The 20248-nt window shown below is 39.1% G+C and overlaps 1 protein-coding gene across 1 annotated transcript; it reads right to left on the bottom strand.

Annotated features, from left to right (window-relative positions):
* Positions 1 to 1483: 1483 nt before the first annotated feature.
* TADA1 (transcriptional adaptor 1) lies at positions 1484 to 19262 on the bottom strand. The gene is made up of 8 exons (XM_003785743.2): positions 19007 to 19262; positions 12930 to 13021; positions 12605 to 12670; positions 8248 to 8345; positions 6545 to 6754; positions 5214 to 5365; positions 3088 to 3250; positions 1484 to 2674 (listed from the first exon to the last, which is right to left on the bottom strand). The coding sequence occupies exons 1-8, from the start codon at positions 19078 to 19080 to the stop codon at positions 2522 to 2524; spliced, it is 1008 nt and encodes a 335-aa protein (XP_003785791.1). The 5' UTR covers positions 19081 to 19262; the 3' UTR covers positions 1484 to 2521.
* Between the last annotated feature and the right edge of the window lie 986 nt (positions 19263 to 20248).

The raw sequence follows: 20248 nt of genomic DNA, 5'->3' as shown, positions 1-20248 counted from the left end.
CTTTTCCTTAGTTATGTTCTGGGTGCTTTCGGGAATGGTACGTTAACCAGAATCACATGAAGGAAATCCACCAACGGGTATGAATGAAAACAAGCGAAAACATGCTAACAAGCTGATGGATAGAGAAGAGAATCCTGCTTTCATAAATTTAAAAGGAAAGCATGATGAACCCATTATCTTTTTGTTATTTATGTGCTTTTAGTAAAATTAGTCCTGGTAATATACTGTGACCATAGACTTAAAAGTAGTAGTCTATTCTCCAAAAATAATCTGAACTTTTTTTCCTTTTCAAAGCATCAGAATTAAATGCTGACCCAATTTGTTGACCATAAGTCTGACTCTTCACACTGAGATTCCTAACCCTTCTTTCCTCCCCAAGGCATTTGTATGAGTCAAAGATCTGATAGGGCCCAGGCATTTATCTGTGGTTAAAAGAGAGTAGTCATTCAGAGATAATTTGTGAAATTTGTGAACATCCCAGTCACTTCAGGCAACGAAAAGGAGAAGTATTTAAGGAAGTTTGTGCTTGGCTGATCACAGCAGTGGGTGGGAAAGGTAAAAACAATATGCTAGGCTGGCCCTGGGCCTGTCTGGTAAAGGCAGGCCTTACCACACCTGGTTTTGTACAATGATACACCTGTTGCTAGAGGACAATTCCTTAAATTGCTGCAGGAAAAATAAGCTTTACTCTTAAGCTGGAAAATTATCTAGTTTCTAACAGTTTTCCTCATGATTTCCTAATTCTAAGAGAGACTGCACTCAGGGTGGATCTCCGCAACTGGCAGTGATGTCAGAGATGGTGCCCAGCCTTTGGTGGGACAGAGTCCCAATCTCAGGGGCTCTCGAAAATCCTATTGCTCTTTCTACTTTCCTGCCCCACCCTCAATCCCATCTCCCCACTTTAGAAAATGCTTTCTTAACAAAAACTGACACAGATCTTATTTTAGAATATAGACCTGAACTCCAAGACAAAAGGAGCCTCTTCCATCTGTGGTCCTACCGGGTGGGTAAGTGACTAGGAATTTAGGCCAGGTCCTACAGGGTAGTAAGGAATTTCCCTGTTTGCAGTTTCCTTTGTGCCACAAAGGCCCCTATAGCACTTGCCACTGGGCAACAAGACACAGTCGTGAAATTTAACACATTTGCTGGCCAGCATTAAGGTATAGGGAGTCCAAAACAAAGCCACTATGTCCATTTAAGTATCAGCTCAAATTCTTCCAAACCCAAAAAATTCTTAAATATTATCTCATGCAAGGCACTAAATGGTTTGTACCAAGAACTGAAACTAAGCTGTTGATTTTTTAAAGTCTTAATCTACACATCACAAATGAAAGAAAGGGCACACCTTAACTGGAACCTGCTTTTTAGTTTTTCTTACCTAGTACATTCCTTTGAAAAGTTGCTGCCAAGATCTTATGAAGGTTTTCGTATTTCTAAGGAAGGCAGTATTCCTTATATGTTTACTCTAATAAACAACAAAAAGTTTTCTCCCAAAAGGTTTATTTGTCACATTTAAAGTACGAAATCAAATACACATCCAGATATGTGAACTATATATACACAAATCAATACACCTTGTATTTAGACATACACAAACCCCTCCACACAGTTTAATTTATCCATCAATGCTATTCTTGAGCAAAAAGCAAAGTATCTCTGAAAAACAAAGTTGGTTATCAGTAATACTGTCAAATGAAAATTATTTTCACTTTATCACTTAAAAGGGTAGAAATAGATTATTTCATAGGAATAATCACCAAGCATAAGTCCATTTGGTATAGATTTCTCACAATACATTCTATAAAAATAATAGGTGAACCTGCCAATCAAAGACTTGGAATATATTAACTCTAAAAAAAACTTAAAAGACGTTTTATAAGGCTAATTGCATTCAAAGGGTTCGGTTTGGTTTTACATGCAAGGAAAAGACTTTATGTTGTGTAACAATACAACCTTTCTAAGTCATATTTTCTATGGAGTTATAATGAATTTTTCAGGGGCCTACCTATAGTTGTTAAAAATTAACTGTCATTAAGGGAGTTATCTGATTTTTAACACTGTATTATGTTATTTCATTTAAAATGCAAGAGCACAGTTCTTCAGAAGATAGGCAGAAATTTTAGACTTTTAGATATAAAATATATGATGTCACTGAACACCCAGAAGTCCTGTGGTCATGGGGATGAAGTTCTAACAGCACCCTTGTTCTAGGACGTCATCTATCTTCCATGCAGACTACAGGACACACCCTCAGATGCCTAAACACCTCCACACCAGGCACATAACCACATCAGTGCCTGCTCCCATAAGTGGAGCACATATATACAGTGATATGGGTCATTATCAAAATCAGATGTATGTCAATGGCTTCACAGTAGCAACACAATGTACTGGATGTCACATTTCCATAGGAAAGGTTACATATACACTATACACTTCAGCCTTGAAATGTGGACCCCCAAAAATTCAATTTTCAGTAAGCAATAAATTTGGTGAGGGCCCCATGCCCTCGGATCCGAATTTAGCACAGCAGAAGCCCCTCCTTGGTTGCCAAGCGCTGGCGGTGGACTTTGTCTTGCTGCAGCTCTTCGTGGTTTGGATGCCAGAGTTTCGTGATGACCCTCTCGATGTTAAGGGCATATACAGTATGTGTGGGAATGACTTCCCTGTGTACCTGGGTTAAAAAATTAGCACGGTTCCAATTATACTTTGGTAGACTTCTTTTTCCAGGATATAAAAGTAGTATTTATGTCAACAAAACACTCATATAACAGACACAAAATCTAATGAACCCCAAACCAAATACTAAGAAAACAAGGAATAACAAGGTTCTAAACTAGGTATAAGGGAGCAAAGTGATTTTTTTTCTTTTATCAAGAAAGTAAAAGGGGAGGTAGATTAGGAAGAATTCCTGGGCTCAGGATTTGAACCAAGAGGCGAATATTAATGGCTTTAGTAACATTAAAAACTAAAAAACACTAAACCAAGAAGTGGAAAAAAACTAATGATTATCTTTGCAGACTTGAAGAATTTTTCTTTGAAGAATCTTTTAGCCTACTCATAAATCTTTAAGGAGCCAAGAATTACCTGCAAGGCTTCAAAAAGGTCGTACATGTTCACAGGAGGCAAGGAGGCAGGCAGCGTGTCCCCAGCGCATGCCAGCAGGAGTGCAGCCTGCTGCTCAGCATCATCAGGGGGTGGATGCGAAGCTGGATTCTGACCAGCACAGGGAGCAGAAAAAGCTGGAGGGCTAAAAATAAAAATTTCAGAAACATTCCCAGCAGGGAAACAACTGAACAACCATAACAGAATAGGAGTAGCCTGCTAGAATCCTATTAAAAATCTCTTAAAATGAATCAAAAATCCATTCAAGATTTATCAGTATACACAGAATAGTCCGTAGTTTTAATTTTTAAAGGCAGCCCATCTATCAGGTTGGAAACAAAATACAATCACATTTACCCTCCTTCCTTCAAACTGTTAAAATACATACTTAGCGCAGGATACTGAACCAAAACTGTTTCTTGCCCTTAAAGAGCTTCCTGTTGAAAAAAATAATGGGCCTCAGACGAAAGAATATAAAAATGAAAACAAATAACTTGAAGAGGAAAGTGAATGGCACTGGAGACAACAGGTTCAAAAAGAGCAAGAAAAGACGACACAGCACAAAAGGAGTTAACAGGCAAGACTGGAGGGAAAAATTCATTCAGGTCTCGCCAGTTTCCAAAATCGTGCCCAGACACAATACAAGCTGAGAAGTCAAGCATGATCTTAACACATCGCAATACAGTAGGAGATAACCCATCCAGTTCTGAGAAACAAAGAAAGAAAGAGTGGGATTTAACTCAGAGGAAAGCACAGTGGACAAACATGGGATTGGAGCACCAGACAAAAGGAGCCCTGTTAAGAGCAACAAGCAGCCCACAGGGAGACAAAACCCTCACAGGGACTGGCCAGCAAGGAAGAGGGGCGAGTGTCCCTCCAGCGTCAGACACTGTTCCCAACATCACCCACTACAAGGAGCCACTTTATTCTTTTTGCTTGTTTTTCTCTAGAGAAGAATGATTTAAAAATGAGAACAAATAATCCCAGATATGCCTGAATGAGATTTATACAATCAATAACCATATATGACATCCAAACAGTGAGCCCAGTTTAAGGCGGTATTCTTCATATTGGGCACCCGTACAACCTCCTGTGAGTGGTGTCAGTGCTATATGCTGTGTCCAACTCTTTGCCCCATTTACAGACTGCCTGCCTGCCTTTCTTGTTACTGCCTCACCACCTTCACACCTGCCAGCCCTCCCAATTACAGTTCTTTCTCTGAATTTGTACTCCCCTGTTATTTCTTACCTTTCTTCTCCCTAACTAACCAGCAATCAGATGAAATTCAGTCTCTTCAGCAGCCATGAGGAAAACTGTATTGTTTGCTTTTCTTTCCCAAAGGCTTAAAATTCAGACTTAAGTAGGGCAGTGGGAGTGTAGGGGCGAGAAAGGGAAGTGGAAATGTGAGAAAGACAATACACGGATGAAGGTGATCTAAGGCTATCTCATAAAGGGGTGACTAGGGATATCAGCGGTCCTGGATCCCTCAATGGAGTTAGGACATAGGAATCTCAGAGACAAATGCAGACAGGTCTGTAAAACAGGACGCCAAAGCAATCTGATGACACCTGCCATGGGCCACTATCTTGAGCTACAGCTACAAGAACCACACGAGGACCTGTTGAATGATCCTCCCACCATCAAGAAACCCAGCCTTGGCACCTGTGGCTCAAAAGGGTAGGGTGCCAGTCCTATATCCTATATGCCAGAGGTGGCGGGTTCAAACCCAACCCTGGCCAAAAACTGCACAAAAAAAAGAAACCCAGCCTTGACCCAACATTCACAGGTCATGCTTCTGAGAGCAAAACCATGTCCCAAACAGGCAGGTGCTGCCTCTCTGAAGCCATGAGGGTGCACTGCCCAAAAGAATTATTCCATTCCACCTCAGAAGGCGAGGGGCAATCACATTAACCCCCAGGCTGCAGCCAACCTCTGGAACTTGACGTTGGATAAAAAGTACACCAAAATTTACTAGATAATCATGCAAGGATAGGATTTAAGAAATAAAATTAAACTGCTGTCAAAAGTACTTTAACCTATGAAAACAATAATCTAGTAGTGTAACCAATTGGCAAAGGATGGACAAGATCACAAGAAACTGCATTTACCTTTCTATTAAGTTGTTGTAAGCTACTACACTATTCTTCAGGTAAGGCTGTGGGGTCACATTACTACCAAAGGCATATTTAAAATGGCCATCTCGTAACCGATAAGCTTTCCTTCTTGACACAACTGATGTCAGTATATCTTTAAGGTGATTCTGTAAAAACAGAAAAGAAAAATAGCATGATTTTTCTCTTTAAAAACAAATTATAATATTTCCATTGACCAAAAAATGCTCATTAGCATTTAGATGGAGATGTGGAACAGGACAGCACAGTCTAGAACCAAAGGAATGTTCAAAAAAAGCCAAACCAGGGGAGTAGGAGGATAAAAGAAAGAGGAAGTATAGTCTTATTTTTATTTAGTTCTCTTTAATATGGGCTTTCTCTATATGAAATTTATTTTAAAAGTTTCTGCACCTCTACATTGGCTCCATTCTCTCAAAAGAGGAAAATTACTTTGAAATTTGGCTTAAAAATGGGAAAAATGCTTCAAAATCTGATGTTATTAGTTATAATACCAATCTACCAAAATCCTTGCATGAGAAAAAACTCGGCTCTCTCAAAAGCCAAATAAACTATAGATATGTAAGAAATAAACACACAAACAATTAGGTACTTAATTTCTGAGAGCGAAGAATGTACAAAAAGGTTGGGAAACATCTGCAATTAGCACTGTCTTACTATTATTAACAGGGAGCCAGGGTCGGGAAGGGTGTTTCACTGATATCAATGGGACCACCTTATATAAAGAAAACTTTTTACTGTTTACAATGGGTTTTTACCAGAATTCACTTAATGTTTATAACTTTGTCAGAGAGCTATTACCTCTGAGGTACAAATGAGAAAAGTGAGGCTCAGAAAATTGAAAGGAATTAACCAATGTTACCCAACAGTACCTGTTCACTGCAGCCCACAATGTGTTATTTGTTAAATAATTAAATGACTAAAATGAATGGATGAATGAAATTGTGTGCTGAGATAAGAATCCCCCTGTTCAGATGCCAAGTCTAATGCTGCAAACACGAGTAGCTTCAATCTTCAGGAGTCTCAATATCACTTCTTTCCTTACAAACTGTTCCCTTGTTGACAAATTAAAAATCACATCAAGCAGAAGTTTATGTCCTAAGTAACCTTTCTGAAAGCTTTGTCTACTGACTGAAAGCAAGTCGCTGGACTGAAAGGTGTTTCTCCTCTTAAAAGAAAACCATCTCAATGATGACAATCCTATGAAATCAAAGTGGCATAATGGTTCTTTTCTTGTAGTACCAACTTTAACAACACACAAGCTTCTTACAGTCAATCTGTAAAGTTATTTCTGCCAAGAGTAAACCAACCTCCACCGCATAGACAACAGCTGAAACAGCCTCCTCAGTGACGTTGTCCAGCCCATGCTCGTAAGCAGTCACTATCATTCTCCCTTCAAGCTGACCCCGAGTAGGAAGCATCATTGTATGGGAACAAAGTTTCAAGTCGTCATCATCTTGGGGATCCTTTGCCACAAACTGCTGGGCTCCCGAGAGGGGATTTTGAGGCTGGAATCTATGCTATGAGTAAGAAAACTTTTCAAAATTATTCGTTACAGTGGCAAATAAGACACAAATAAAAAGTAACCTATATGTACTGAATTTGAAATCCTACCAATTAATGCCACTGAAATTATACCATAGGGGTAAAAAAAAAAAAATAACTCATGCACAAATAATCAGTTTCACACCAATTACATGGTAATAATGAAGACATGAATTAAGGGAAATAATGGTTGTATGCATAGCAGTTTATTCTATTCGATGAATACTTTGGTGATCACAAAATGTATGGGCCTGTGCAAAAAATAACAATTGAAAGGAGGAAAAGTATAGAACTCTATTCAAACAAGTCAGAGCATGTTAAGTACAACTTTAAGTAGGTTCTGAACATATAAACATATACTTAACGCTTCAGTTAGAAAGCCTACCTAACCAATATGACAGATGTAATACATTTTCCAAGATAATGCTATATAGTGTAACAATTTAGTTACTGTTATTTTCTACTTACAATTCTCAGTACAGAACCTGAAATATAGTCACACTGTTTAAAATAGTTTTTCTCAATCTTTTTTCATTCACTAAATCTCAGCCTTCCTCTGGGGTATTCTACTTGCCCATTCATAGTCTCCATCATCACTGGGAGATAAGCCCCTGTTAGCTTTTGCTTAAGGCCAAACCTACAAGATTCTATAGTAAAGAGGGTTTGTCCCTGTATGAAGTTATATTATACAGACACTGTTATTTTCCATTTTCTAAGTTTAAAACTGTATTTTTTACCAAACATGCCTCTTTAAACCAAGTGTGCCTTTCTGGAGATACCAATGCCCTCCAGACTGAATAATGTGATTGACAAAAAAACAGAGCAAAGGTGGAAAGAAATAAATCTTTGTTGAGGTTAATCAATAAAGCTATTGATAACCAGTCAAACCAATGAAAGGGCTACTACGGGGAAACTTTTTTCCCTCGATAAAAACAAAAAGCGATTTACCTTAAAATATTTGTTAATTTTTTCTCAAATACCTTCATGACAAATGGCTCTAGGTCCTCTCCTTCCTCATTCCCAGGACTGGGCTCAGGACAAAACAAAATATAGGGCCCCATATTCAAAATTAAGAATTTCAAGATGCTGATAGAGCAGCAAACCAAGTGTAGGGCCTTCTGTACAGGATCCTGCCAGAGGCTTCTAAGCCACCTGAGCCCTTGGAACAGAGGTCCTCAATCTGAGAAACACTCATTCAAAAAAATTAAGAGGAGAAACAATAAAGGCACAGCTTTGACTAACTGAAAAATCATTAGGTACTAATGGTAACATATCAATATGTAATAAGAAATCATAAAAATTCTGATACCTAGGACTCATGATTTTTAAAACCCTTCTCCCCAAATCATACTCTGTCTTTTTTCAACTCTAATTCCAGCAGTTTAATATTCATTTAAAAACTCAGGCTAGCTTCATCACAACAGTACTTCAGTCAGTCATTTTCAAGATCTATTGGAGAACGACCTACATCAAATTTCTGACGAACAGAAGAAAGCTTTTTCTTTCCCTTGGGTTTTCCAGGTTTGGCTGCAGAACCCCCTGTCCAAGGCAAAGATCCGGCACACTCTATGAGACAGAAAAATAATAACCATAAGTGAAAATAATGACAATTGTCAACTACAAAGTTTGTTTTCATTCTGGACTAAAAAGCAGAGAATGAGTAAGAAATGAAAATAAATAACCCTAAATTCAAATCTTTTCTTTCTACTTCTCTACGCAAAATTTAAAACTCTCTCAAATCCTTTTTTTTCTAGCGGTAATCAAAATTTTTAGGAAGACAATTTTTTTTACGTTTTTAAATAATGTTTATTGAGTGTTTTGTTTAGTAGTATTAATGGTAGCTATAAACAGTCAGACAGAATTTTTCTAGGTTAAGATAATGAACTAAGCACAATTATTTACCTCCTCTCTCGTAAGACCCTACCAAAAATGAAAGTAGAGGAAGGTGAATGCCATACATCCACAACAAAGGTAAAAAGGAAAATGAATGGCAGACATGATGAGATCTCAACATGCTGCTATGGCGGACTACTTTTAGGGTGCTAACTTACAAAGCAGATGAATGGAAGCTATAACCTAGACTAGGCAATAAAGTGGCAAATGAGACCGATGCACATCAACCTGTCTGCCAGAAACCCACACAGAATCTGGATTTAGAGAACATGAGTACAGTGGAAACCATGAGGGATCAATAAAGCTAAAAATAAGATTAAAAAAAGGTCTACAGTCTTAAATCAACCACACTAACCCCTCTCCTCACTCCCAGGACTGGGCTCAGTACAAAATAAAGTGTAGGGACCCATGTTCAAAATTAATTATTTCAAGATGTTGATACAGCAGCAAACAAAGGGTAGGGGTCTGCTACACAGGCAAATCACCTGCTTTAAAAAGCTCTGTAAGAGAATTTGTAGCTACATAATAAAATTTTTCTTCTGGCAGTTCACACACCTATGACAGAAGCCCTCCTCACTCCCATACACAGAATGAATGACACAGAACAGGATATTTATAATAGGTGGGATGGGGATGGGGGATTGGAGAGTAAGAAAGGAGGATTCTACTCTAATTAACCTAAACAAAATTACCAAGATTTACTAAGGTAACTGGTATCAATGTTGGCACCCTAGAACAAAGCTCTCTACATACTGGTGTTTGTGGGACCCTCCCCTCCAGTTTAATCACTGGCTGTCAGCTCACACTAAAGCAAAGACTCAAGAGGTTCTTCATTCTTAAATACGAAAAGGGCAGCAATGAATCATAAGACATTTGATGATAATGCGTAACAGGACAAAAAAGCCCAACCTAAACAAACAAATAGAGGTTCTAGAGAGGAAATGCAGAAGGACTCTGATAAATTTCTAACCCAGTATCCTCACAAAAGTTTTGAGAAGATATGCATCTGTAAAACAAAAGGAGGATGCTATAAAAATTGCTTAATTAAAGAATACATTAAATAGAAAGGCTAAGTTAAGTGTTAATGAACCTCAAAGAACACAGAGCAGTAAAACAAAGAGACAGATGTCTAATATCAGTAAATCTAGAAACAGATTTAGGTAACTCTGAGGGGCTACTATGGAAGTCCCACCTGAAGCATAAAAAATAAAGGTAGCTGCCTTTGGGAATAGGTCTAGGAACAGGGGAAAAGATTTTTATCATAAAACGTTCTGTGCTGGCAGAGCCTGTGGCTCAGTGAGTAGGGCACCGGCCCCATATACTGAGGGTGGTGGGTTCGAACCCAGCCCCAGCCAAACTGCCACAAAAAAATAGCCGGGTGTTGCAGCTGATGCCTGTAGTCCCAGCTACTCAGGAGGCTGAGGTAAGAGAATCACCTAAGCCCAGGAGTTGGAGTTTGCTCTTGAGCTGTGAGGCCATAGCACTCTACAGAGGGTGACAAAGTGAGACTCTGTCTCTAAAAAAATAAATAAACATTCTGTGCTACTGATAAAAAAATGAACATGTATTATTTAATATAAAAACCAAATACATACTCATTACAGTACACTTAAAAATTTTTAAAAATGAAATGTTTAAGAATGAAAAGAAAAATCATCCATAATATTAATAAAATGTTACTATTATACCATTTGCATTTTAGGAAAGAAAAGTTTTTAAAGCTTTGAAAAAAATGCTCCAACTTCCTCAGTTAAAAAATAACTGGGAAGTCAAATTCCTTTTCTCCATCTTTGGCACACCCAGATCTCACTTGAGAAGGTCAGCCAATCTTAGATGACTTCCCAAAGAAATGTATTCCTGCTGACAAAAAAGCAGGCCTACCATGCAGAGGACGCTGCATAGGAGCAGGCCTGAGCACTCAGAGCTCACAAGCTGCTGCTGTGCAGTCAGGTGATTTGGGGGAGGAAGCAGAGCGAGGCAAGGACCACCTGACAAGGGGGAGGGCTTTCCAGGAACACTGAGATCTCAGTTTGATCTAGCGTATCAACTTACTAGCTGGACAAAGTTTCATCAAACAAATTCCTTTTCTCTTAAGTTTGTATCTTTATCCGTAAGAAGAAACCAACACCTACCCTACAGAATTGTGAAGATTAAAGATAATGCATGTAATGTGTCTAACATGTTACAGTCAATAAATATTATTAATATCTTTCCTGTCTAGCTTAGAAAAATAGCCCATCCAAAATTATTACGTTTAAAGAACTATATTTTCCTTTTAAAAAAATCACCTCTTTGTTCCTAGTAAATATTAATTTCATATAGAAGTTTTTGGTGTTTGACAGAGAAATATATTCTCAAATTCCAAATGAGATGTTTCTTCACTTATTTTTAAATAACCATTAACAGACATTCAAGAATATCAAAGGTTTTTACTTAATTAAAGCCACCTTTACTTATTAATAACACTTCATATTTGTTTGCCATTTTTTTTCTTTTAAAAGCACTTTTTTACAAGTTCTTTCTTCTGATTTTCCATAATCCTGTAGGGTAGATATTACTAAGCCTATTTTATAAATGTGAAAGCTAAGAATATCCAAGTAAGTAATTATATTACATAAACTAGTGGCAAAACTCTTTCAACCAGGGTTTTCATCTCTGACCTTCCACTTACCATGAGTATGGCACCACAATATACCTATCTACAAAGTAAGATCTAATCCTCAAAATGTTGGCTTTTCTGATCAAATTAGATTTTATACAACAAAGTAGGGCATAAAAAAGGTATGACTAAGGCCTACTTCTATTTAATTTAAATCTAGAACATCAAAACTCTGTTTTAATTTCTAGAACATCAAAACTCTGTTTTAATTAAACTTCTATTTAATTTAAATCTAGAACATCAAAACTCTAGTTTTAATCTAGAATATCAAAACCCTGGCCTGGTGGGAGAATGTGCAATGACAGGTATTAAGAGAAGCAGCCCCTGCTCTGTAACACCAAATCCCATAAACAAGCGCTTGCTGTTTACCCCACTTTATATCAATAATAACTTCTCTCAGGGTAGAAGAACTAGGTCTTAGGAAAACCAAAGTAAATTTTCAGCATATCGTAGAGGTTAGCAGAGAGGTATGATACAAAATACCAGCTATTACTAGATAAAACATGCATTCTGATATGTGATCATCAGAATCACCCAACGTCTTTAAAAAAAAATTCATTTCCAGCAGGAGATGGCTACAAATCTAAGTTTTCAACAGAGTCCAGGACAACTCATCATAAGGAAGGTTCTCAACATATTAAATTATTTTTTTTGAGTTGACTAATTAAAATAAGATGGTTGAAAGAGGTGATTTTTAACTTTATCTACCACTGAAGTGCCAAAAAGTTAGTGGCAAAGGAGTCAGTGTTTCTATTTATCCCTATTAAGGTTGTAGTGACAGGTTTGGTTTCCGCCCACCTCCCTAACATGAAACTATCCCCTACCAGTAATTCTCTACCAATAATCTAAACACACATTCTTTCTAAATCTCTAACCTTCCAGGCGCTGGTATCTTACCAGGTTTCCAACATACATTGTAGTCTTCCCTACACTAATTCATCTCTTTCTATCTAAGCAGTATCTTCTAGTACCAAGTATCCTCTCTTCATTTCCCTCACCACCTTCATCTTAACCTCCCACCCTCTTCCTCAATTCTCACTTATTTAAGTAATCTAAAATGTAGCTGAGTGAGGAGTAAAGATCAAAACTCAAAGTAAGTACAGGAAAATCACTGGTTTTAAGGTCTGTAAAAGAGTTTGTATCTGCATAATAAAATTATTCTTCTGGGCAGTTCAAAAACCATTTCATCTGCAAATACCAGATGTGTCAGGGAAAGCCAGAGTTCCTTGGTTTTGCTGGTGGACATGCAGAAGAAGTATTTTCATTTCCTTACCTGGTGTAGAAACCAAAATCTGACAACGCGTGAGAATGGCCAGAAGGAAATCGTTGTGAGAATGTACTGAAAAGGGAAGATTGCCACAAGTCAAATACAAGATGTTTTCATCATAAAGAAATCACTACTTTTACTCTAGCTTGTAAGAATTCCGCATGTCCCCTACTCTGCCATTCTTTATACTTAATTTTAATGTTCACATTATTAAGATGATCTCACATATCACCAAAACCACAATTTTATTTTTTATAAAATAAAAAAGCTTTACTTTATTGCACATCTGGGAAAACTTCAAAAGAGTAAAATAACTCCTTAATTATTTTACCATTATCCTGTGTAAGAAGTCTATGAGCTTCAAGGTCAAACTCTTCCTTACTGATCTTCTGCTTGAACCACAACTTCAAATTAGCCCAGTATCTGTAGAGGAAGAAACAAAATTAAGAACTACAGATTTGGCTTCTACCCCAAGTTCACCTTACATGCTCCAACTCCCACAGAAGAAAATTTTGCATTTCCTGGGGTTATGAACTGAATTATATCCCCGGTCCAAAATTCCTGTGTGTGTGTGTGTGTGTGTGTGTTAATTTTTTCTTGTCTGTCTGAGACAGAGCCTCACTTTCACCCTGGGTAGAGTGCCATGGCATCATAGCTCACAGTAACCTCAAACTCTTTGGCTCATGCCATCCTCTTGTCTCAGCTTCCCAAGTAGCTGGGACTACAGGCACCTGCTACCACACTCAGCTAGTTTTTCTGGGTTTTTTTAGTACAGACAGTTCTTGCTTTGCTCAGGCTGGTCTTGAACTCCTAAGCTCAAGCAATTCACCCACCTCGGCCTTCCAGAGTGCTAGGATTACCAGTGTGAACCACCACACCTAGTCCAAAGTTCATACATTAAAGCCATGACCCCAGTAGCTCAGAATGTGACTGTATTTGAAGACAAGGCCCTTAAAGAGGTAACTGAATCAAAATAAGGACATTAGGGTCAGCTCTAATCCAGTATGACTAGTGTCCTTATAAGAGGAGGAGATGAGGACAGAGACCCCAGACACAAGGCATATACAGAACCACCACCATATAAATGCACAATGAGAAGGCTGTCATCTGTGCCTCAAAAGAAACTAAAACTGTTAACACCCTGATCTCAGACATCTAGCCTCCAAAACTGTGATAAAATAAATTCTGTTGTATAAGCCCACCAATCGGTGGCATTTTGTTAGATCCAGCAAACTAATACACCTAGGAATTAGAAACAGAAAGCAAAGTCCTCCCCAAAAGAAGACCAGCAGGTATACGCAAAATTGGACTTACGATCTGCTTAGCAAAAACACAACTATAACTTTCCTTATTACAATCACCTTTCTAAAAGACCTACTCTCCAAAATCCTACATTTAAGATTTATATTTTAAAATGTGTCCATGTTTTACAGAGAGGGGAGGTCATTTATACTTAACTCTAGCTGGCATCTTTCCCTTCAGATGAACTCAATTTTTAATCTAACTGGATGAAGAAATGGATTTCTAAACATCCCACAGAAAGAATGCATCTATGGGCATGAGAAACTTACTGAGTTTTTTAAAGTGAAAACTATCACTTTAGTGAAAATTATCACAATAAAAAATACTGTGTAACTGGTTAAAATAAATTATCCTGCGGACGGCGCAGCAGCACCTGTGGCTCAAAGAGTAGGATGTTGGCCCCAGGGGTGGCAGGTTCAAACCCAGCCCCAGCCAAAAACTGCAATAAAAACCAAAAATGTTGTTATGCCTTAACAACATTCTTAGAAATAAGAGTAAAATACATGGTTTTCCACATGACATTCACAACCCTTGCTTCAGTCCTTGAGAAAGCTGTTTCGTCTTCATGGAACAGGACTAAAAATCAGTTATTTGTCCCGTCATTTTCAATTCAAACCCACTTATCACCTCTTATGCTCATTTGAGTTCCTAACAGGAAAAAAAAAAAAGTCAGGTTTCTAAATGAAATGGTTTAATACTCTCACTGCCTTCTTATATCCACAGCAGGACTTCGGTATGTGGATTAGCTTCAAATCACCTCAGTAAGTATCTCCGTATTTACTGACTACATATGTCTGTACTTGCATGCAAAGCTTTGGGTTCATGTGCTTGCTTTTTTTTTTTTTTTTTCCAAGGGAACACCCACAGCTTTCATGGAGCCTTAAATGGCCCCAAACCCACGACACTGCCACCTTTCAGGCCCATTTCACTCAATAGCAAAACACTTGTAGAGGTCCAGAGCTTGGCACCCCTACCACCTGATATTCACACACATTAGTCAACAGGTCAACAGCAATTTCCAAACAATGGATGCTTTCATACTTTTTTTTAAAAGACCAGGAATAATGTGAAATGAAATAAAACTCTACAAAAAAATAAGTTTTTTCCTACTTCATTGTATCCAACAAGAGGATAGATAATAAACTTTATTATTTATAAGCCTGGTGTTGGCCGTGGCCAACACCAGCGCCGCCTCTAGCTTGCCGAACTCCAGCCTTAGAAGGGGGTCTAAGTAACGTAGCTAGTACAAAGCAGCCTGCCCAGAAATTCACCAGAGGTGAAGCACCCAGGAAGCAACTGGCTACAAAAGCCACTGACAAGAGTGCGCCCTCTACTGGACGGGTGAAGAAACCTCGTCGCTACAGGCCTAGTACTGTACAGACACTCCGAGAATTTAGACCCAGCGCCATTGAACTTCTAATTTCCAAACTTCCATTCCAGCGTCTGGTGTGAGAAATTGCTCGGGACTTTAAGACAGATCTGAACTTCCAGAGTGCTGAAAGGAGGCAATGAGGACTACCTGGTTGGCCTTTTTGAAGACACCAACCTGTGTGCTATCCTCGCCAAATGTATAACAATTATGCCAAAAAACAGCTAGAAAACCATATAAGTGGAGAACGTGCTTACGAGTCCACTATGATGGAAGAACATTTCATTATAAAAACAAAATTCTCTTCTTCCTCTTATGGTAGTTCTGAACGTTAGATTCCCCCTACCCACCCACCCCATGGGGTCAAAATATGATTGTGTCTAGAAAAACAGGGGACAGAAATCAGGTATTGGCAGTTTTTTCATTTTCATTTGTATGTGAATTTTTAATATAAAAGCAGGGATGTGCAGCATTAATGCAAGTCAAAATTTTTCAGTGAAAAGTTTCAGCAGTTCAAATTTACAACAATTATAAATAAACCTGTTAAATTTTTCTGGACAATGCCAGCATTTGGATTTTTTTAAAACAAGTACATTTCTCATTGAGGGCAACTAAATGGTGTTTGTAGCATTTTTATCACAGAGTAGATTCCATCCATTCACTATACTTTCCTGAGTTGTCCTACATGCAAGTATATGTTTTTAATGTTGTCTATCTTCTGTGCTGTTCCTGGAAGTTTGCTATAAAAATACATTAAACTATGAAAAAAATTAAAAATTAAAAATAAACAAAAGCCCTGTGTCACTATTTTACCAGATGCTAATGGTAACCATATTTAGAATAGTGACTTGTTCTAGAACTAAGGCAAGGCTGTACTACGAAGCTCTCCAAAATGACACTACATGGGTCACTATGAAAGTTTTGAGACAGACTGTGTCCATTATTTCACTTCCACAAAACACAGTTTAGAGTGTCCTTTCTGATTCACTACGCAAGTGTCAACTTGCTCAGCATATCAGTGCTGCTGGGCAGGCTTCATTTGTTTCCATGTGTGTGAATTTTACATTTCATGATTTTTGTGTATCTCAAAACTTTTGTAATGGCCCACAAATCACTCTCCTCCAATGGCAAACTTTCTAGCCCAAATATCCAGAACTGGCTACCAGAGTTAAGAATGCTTGTTCCCTAATCCTGGTCTCTTCGTTAGCTCACAGTATAACCAGACAAATAACTATTGCCCTTGGCAATACCAAAAGCAAAATTAGTCAGTCTCTATGAAGGTAAGGATGGTGGGTGAGCAGCATGAGTCAGAACAGGAAGCATTGGAGATAACCTAGAGAAAACTAGAAAACATGACCAAGACCTCAAAAAAATTAAATAACTATTTGAACATGACACTTTACTGGATATTAACACAAAGTGTGTTGGCTAGCAAAGCCTGGGTCTTTGTAGAAGCTGATATGAACAGACAACTTGACCCAGTGAGACATAAAAGGCACTTGGACTACTAGATAAACAGCAAATAACTCATACTAGGCTTCTTGTATAACCTTATGTTTTACCTACCACCAAGGACCACATTTACATGGAAAGGTTGTATACACCAAACCAAACCAAAGTGCTCATGAAGGCAATGTGAGAAATGACTGTACAGTATAGCAGTATTACACACTATTTAACAAAGAGGCACTTTTTAAGGAGCAGAAGGGGCAAAGGACAATGAGAGAATGGAAAAACAAATATAGAACAATACTGTTCCAGGCACACAAACCTCTTTTGATTTCACTGCTAGTGGGTATTCATGCCACAAATGCACCAAATTTAAGGTCAGCTTGGTATTTTGACCAACATCAGAAAGTCTATACTGGCCTTTAAAAAGTGAGTAAGGTTACATTGATAGCATTTATTTGCTTGGTTTGGATGTGTTTGGGGGCATTTTCTACATTTTAATCTTCCATTGCAAAAAAAGAGAAACAAGGAATGCTAACTCTTGAAAATACTTCTGGCAGCCCTGAACCTGTGTGTAATTGAGTGTAGGATCACAGAGGTCACCACTACATCTAATCAGGATTAAAGTCAATTATCACACAAGCATGGTCCTTAAGATTTACTGTAGTGTATACAGTTCACTTTCAGACATCTGCAAGTATACTAGACGGAATTGAGTGAAAAGTCTCACATCATACTTTAAAAAAATGTGAATGTTATCAGTACTACAAAAGCAAAAAGCTGTATGTAACAGGTAAAAGCTGGCAATTTTACCTATTAAAATGATCGGGAATTTTTAATTCAATGCACAAATAACAGACTGACAGTAAACAGGAATATAAAAAGATATTAAGTGGAGGTGGCTCTGTGGCACCATGGATAGCTGGATAGTGCACTGGACTTTTCTAGTGATGAAAAGATACTAAGTGCGCTATTCTCTCTTTAGAAGTCAATAAATGTTTACCAAATATTAAATAATTATGCTATAAAAACAGATTAGAGTTAATTCCAGTTTTGTATAAATGTGATTTATTACTATTTTATTGGGATGAAAAGCAGACTGTCAAATCTGCCACCCCCAAATTTTGCATGAAGGAAAAACTCCAAAATCACCTGACATCCAAGCTAAATAACTTTATCCAGTCATACCAAAGAACAGAGAAAGATAAAAAGAAGAAAAGTGTTGGAGAAAATAAAGTATCCTCAAATACCTTGCTTCTCTACCATCATTTAAAAGTATTTATCTATTGAGAAATACAAATAGCTAGAATACCACAGAAGCCACACAGCAACAATAACATAGGCACTATAATTTTAAATGCTTCAAATTTGCTTCCTACATTTTTGAAAAATGAAGTTTTAATGGTATTCTGAAAATTTCCAAATTTGTCCTAGTATCTCAGAGTTTCTTCTATGACATTATTTGGCTTATGCCTTCGCTGAATGCTCATTTTACCCTCAGCCATTCGGCGTCTGCCCTGTGTACCAGGGCCTGAGCCCAGCTCAAACTGTGACTGGGCCTCTCTGGGATTCTTTACAACCCCTGTAAGACATAAGCTGGGAATCAGAAGCGTGGATCCCCATCCTAGCAGTGGCTTTTAAAGAGTTCCTTAACCTAACTACGGTAGGTCTCAGTCTTCCCATCCATCCAATGGGAATAATAACTGTACCAATCTTATACCTGCTGTGACGATTAGACTTTAAAGGTGTTTAACTATTCCCTACTGTTTTCGCCACTGTAATTGTCCTGGTGTCCGACGACTGTTATTTTACAAGAGGGTCCGTAGGTCTCCAAAATTCCTGTCAAAGATAGAGCTTACTAATGTCTGGCAAATCACACGGGCTCAGTAAGCCTCCGCCTCCAGGAAGCCCTCCAGGGGCAGACACTCTCCCGCCCGGCGCGGCGCACTTCGCGCTTCGGCTCTCTCAGCCCCTCGGCCGGCCTCACGCGTCCAGCCGCCCGGGGGCCTGGACCTGCTCATCAGGCCCTCGGGCGTGAAGCTGCGCTTCTCCAGCCCCATCCAGGTCAGAGAGTCCCAGGCAAAGGCGCCCGCCCATGTCCCCAGGACGCCAAGGAGGCCCGGCCCCTCCGGCATGAGAGTCGCGGTTGCCCGCCCCGCCCCGGCCGGAGAAAAGCTGAGGCCCCGCCGCCGCGGATGCGAAGACGCACAGGCCTCGGGCTGGTGGCAGCCCGAGGGCTGGAGAACACGCGCGTGTCGGCCTGGAGGCTGCGCTGGGGCGGCTCTTACTGTTTCACGTTGTCCCCCAGGGCCTCGCTCAAGTTCTTCTTGGCCGCCTCCAGCTCGCTCACAAAGGTCGCCATTGCTCCGCGCGTCTCAGCCCGACCGCGGACCGCCAAGCCGCGGCGATCAACAACCGAAAAACCAACTCAGGGGTAGGCCGTGCCTCTGGAAGCTAAGACCGCTCCCGTCGGCCCCACCCACAACCGCTCAGAGGACGTTTGTTTGGTTTTCGGCTCCGCCCGCCTTTTTGTGGAGACCGTGCTGGGACAAACTCTATTCTCTTCCTCCCGCCCCTCGAGTCACGTGACCTGCTTCACCTCTCCGCGCGCCCAACCTAAACCCGCGCGCCCCGCCCCAGCTGCAGCGTCGCCTGCAGGGCTGGCGCATCCCGCTTCTGTCCCTGTGTTACCCGCTCGGCCAGTAACGACTTCAGGTCTCTGTGCTTCCACCTGGAGGACTACCTTTCCCCTCCAGGTCAAAAAGTAGATGCAATATCACTTTTATTCTCTCGCCTTATTTTTTTCCTGAGTGCTAATTGTCCAGTGTGTTGTTTAAATGATCGATTTTTGTTAATTTTCTGACTCGAAGACTGGAGTTGTATTTTATTCACTATTTGCCCCAGTTCCTAGAAGAGGGCCTAACACAAAGTAGACCCTCAAAAAATACTGTATTTGCTGTGTAAATTAAGTAATAGTAAAAATTAGGAAAATAGAAGGATAAAGACAAAAGAAAGAAAACGTATTTTACTACCCTCAGACAAACCCTTTTAACTGAGATTTTTACCTTTCCCCATCACCTTCCCTATAACTTAGAACCATATTCTATGTTCAATTTCACATCTTTTTTAACTTGGAAGTATTTTCCTGTAGTGTAACACTGTCTTTATACTCATAATTTTAATGACAGCATATTAAACACCCCCACAGAAAGAATGTAGACCATAACTTTTTCCCAGTTGTTAGACTGATGGTTTCCATTTTTCTCCATTAAAAACAAAACTATAATAAACTTTCTATGCCTAAAGCTTGTCCTCCTTTTAAGATTATTTCTTTAGGATAGAGTCTCACAAATACAATTACTGGTTCAAATGATAGGAATATTTATAGATGCCTTGGTGCATGCTGTCAAATTGCTTCTCTCAAATGTAAAATAATCCCAAATGGCTTTTAAGTCTTGTGTGATTTTCTCTCACGGTCTTCTTCAGTTCTCTTCATTTCTTCAACTTCATCCTGAGCATCCTATCTAAAC

Source organism: Otolemur garnettii, unplaced genomic scaffold (assembly GCF_000181295.1).
Source record: "Otolemur garnettii isolate 467f Iridium unplaced genomic scaffold, OtoGar3 scaffold00016, whole genome shotgun sequence".
Taxonomy (NCBI): domain Eukaryota; kingdom Metazoa; phylum Chordata; class Mammalia; order Primates; family Galagidae; genus Otolemur; species Otolemur garnettii.
This window is presented reverse-complemented; position numbering and strand designations above follow the sequence as displayed.

What these genes read in the sequence shown, in the direction of transcription:
- TADA1 (XM_003785743.2), bottom strand. Translation starts at nt 19,080, where the DNA reads ATGGCGACCTTTGTGAGCGAGCTGGAGGCGGCCAAGAAGAACTTGAGC. An exon ending in CTGGGGGACAACGTGAAACA is followed by an intron (nt 13,022 to 19,006) that starts GTAAGAGCCGCC and finishes CTTCCTCTACAG; the next exon opens with ATACTGGGCTAATTTGAAGT. An exon ending in CTGTTCGTCAGAAATTTGAT is followed by an intron (nt 6,755 to 8,247) that starts GTAGGTCGTTCT and finishes TCTTACTCATAG; the next exon opens with CATAGATTCCAGCCTCAAAA.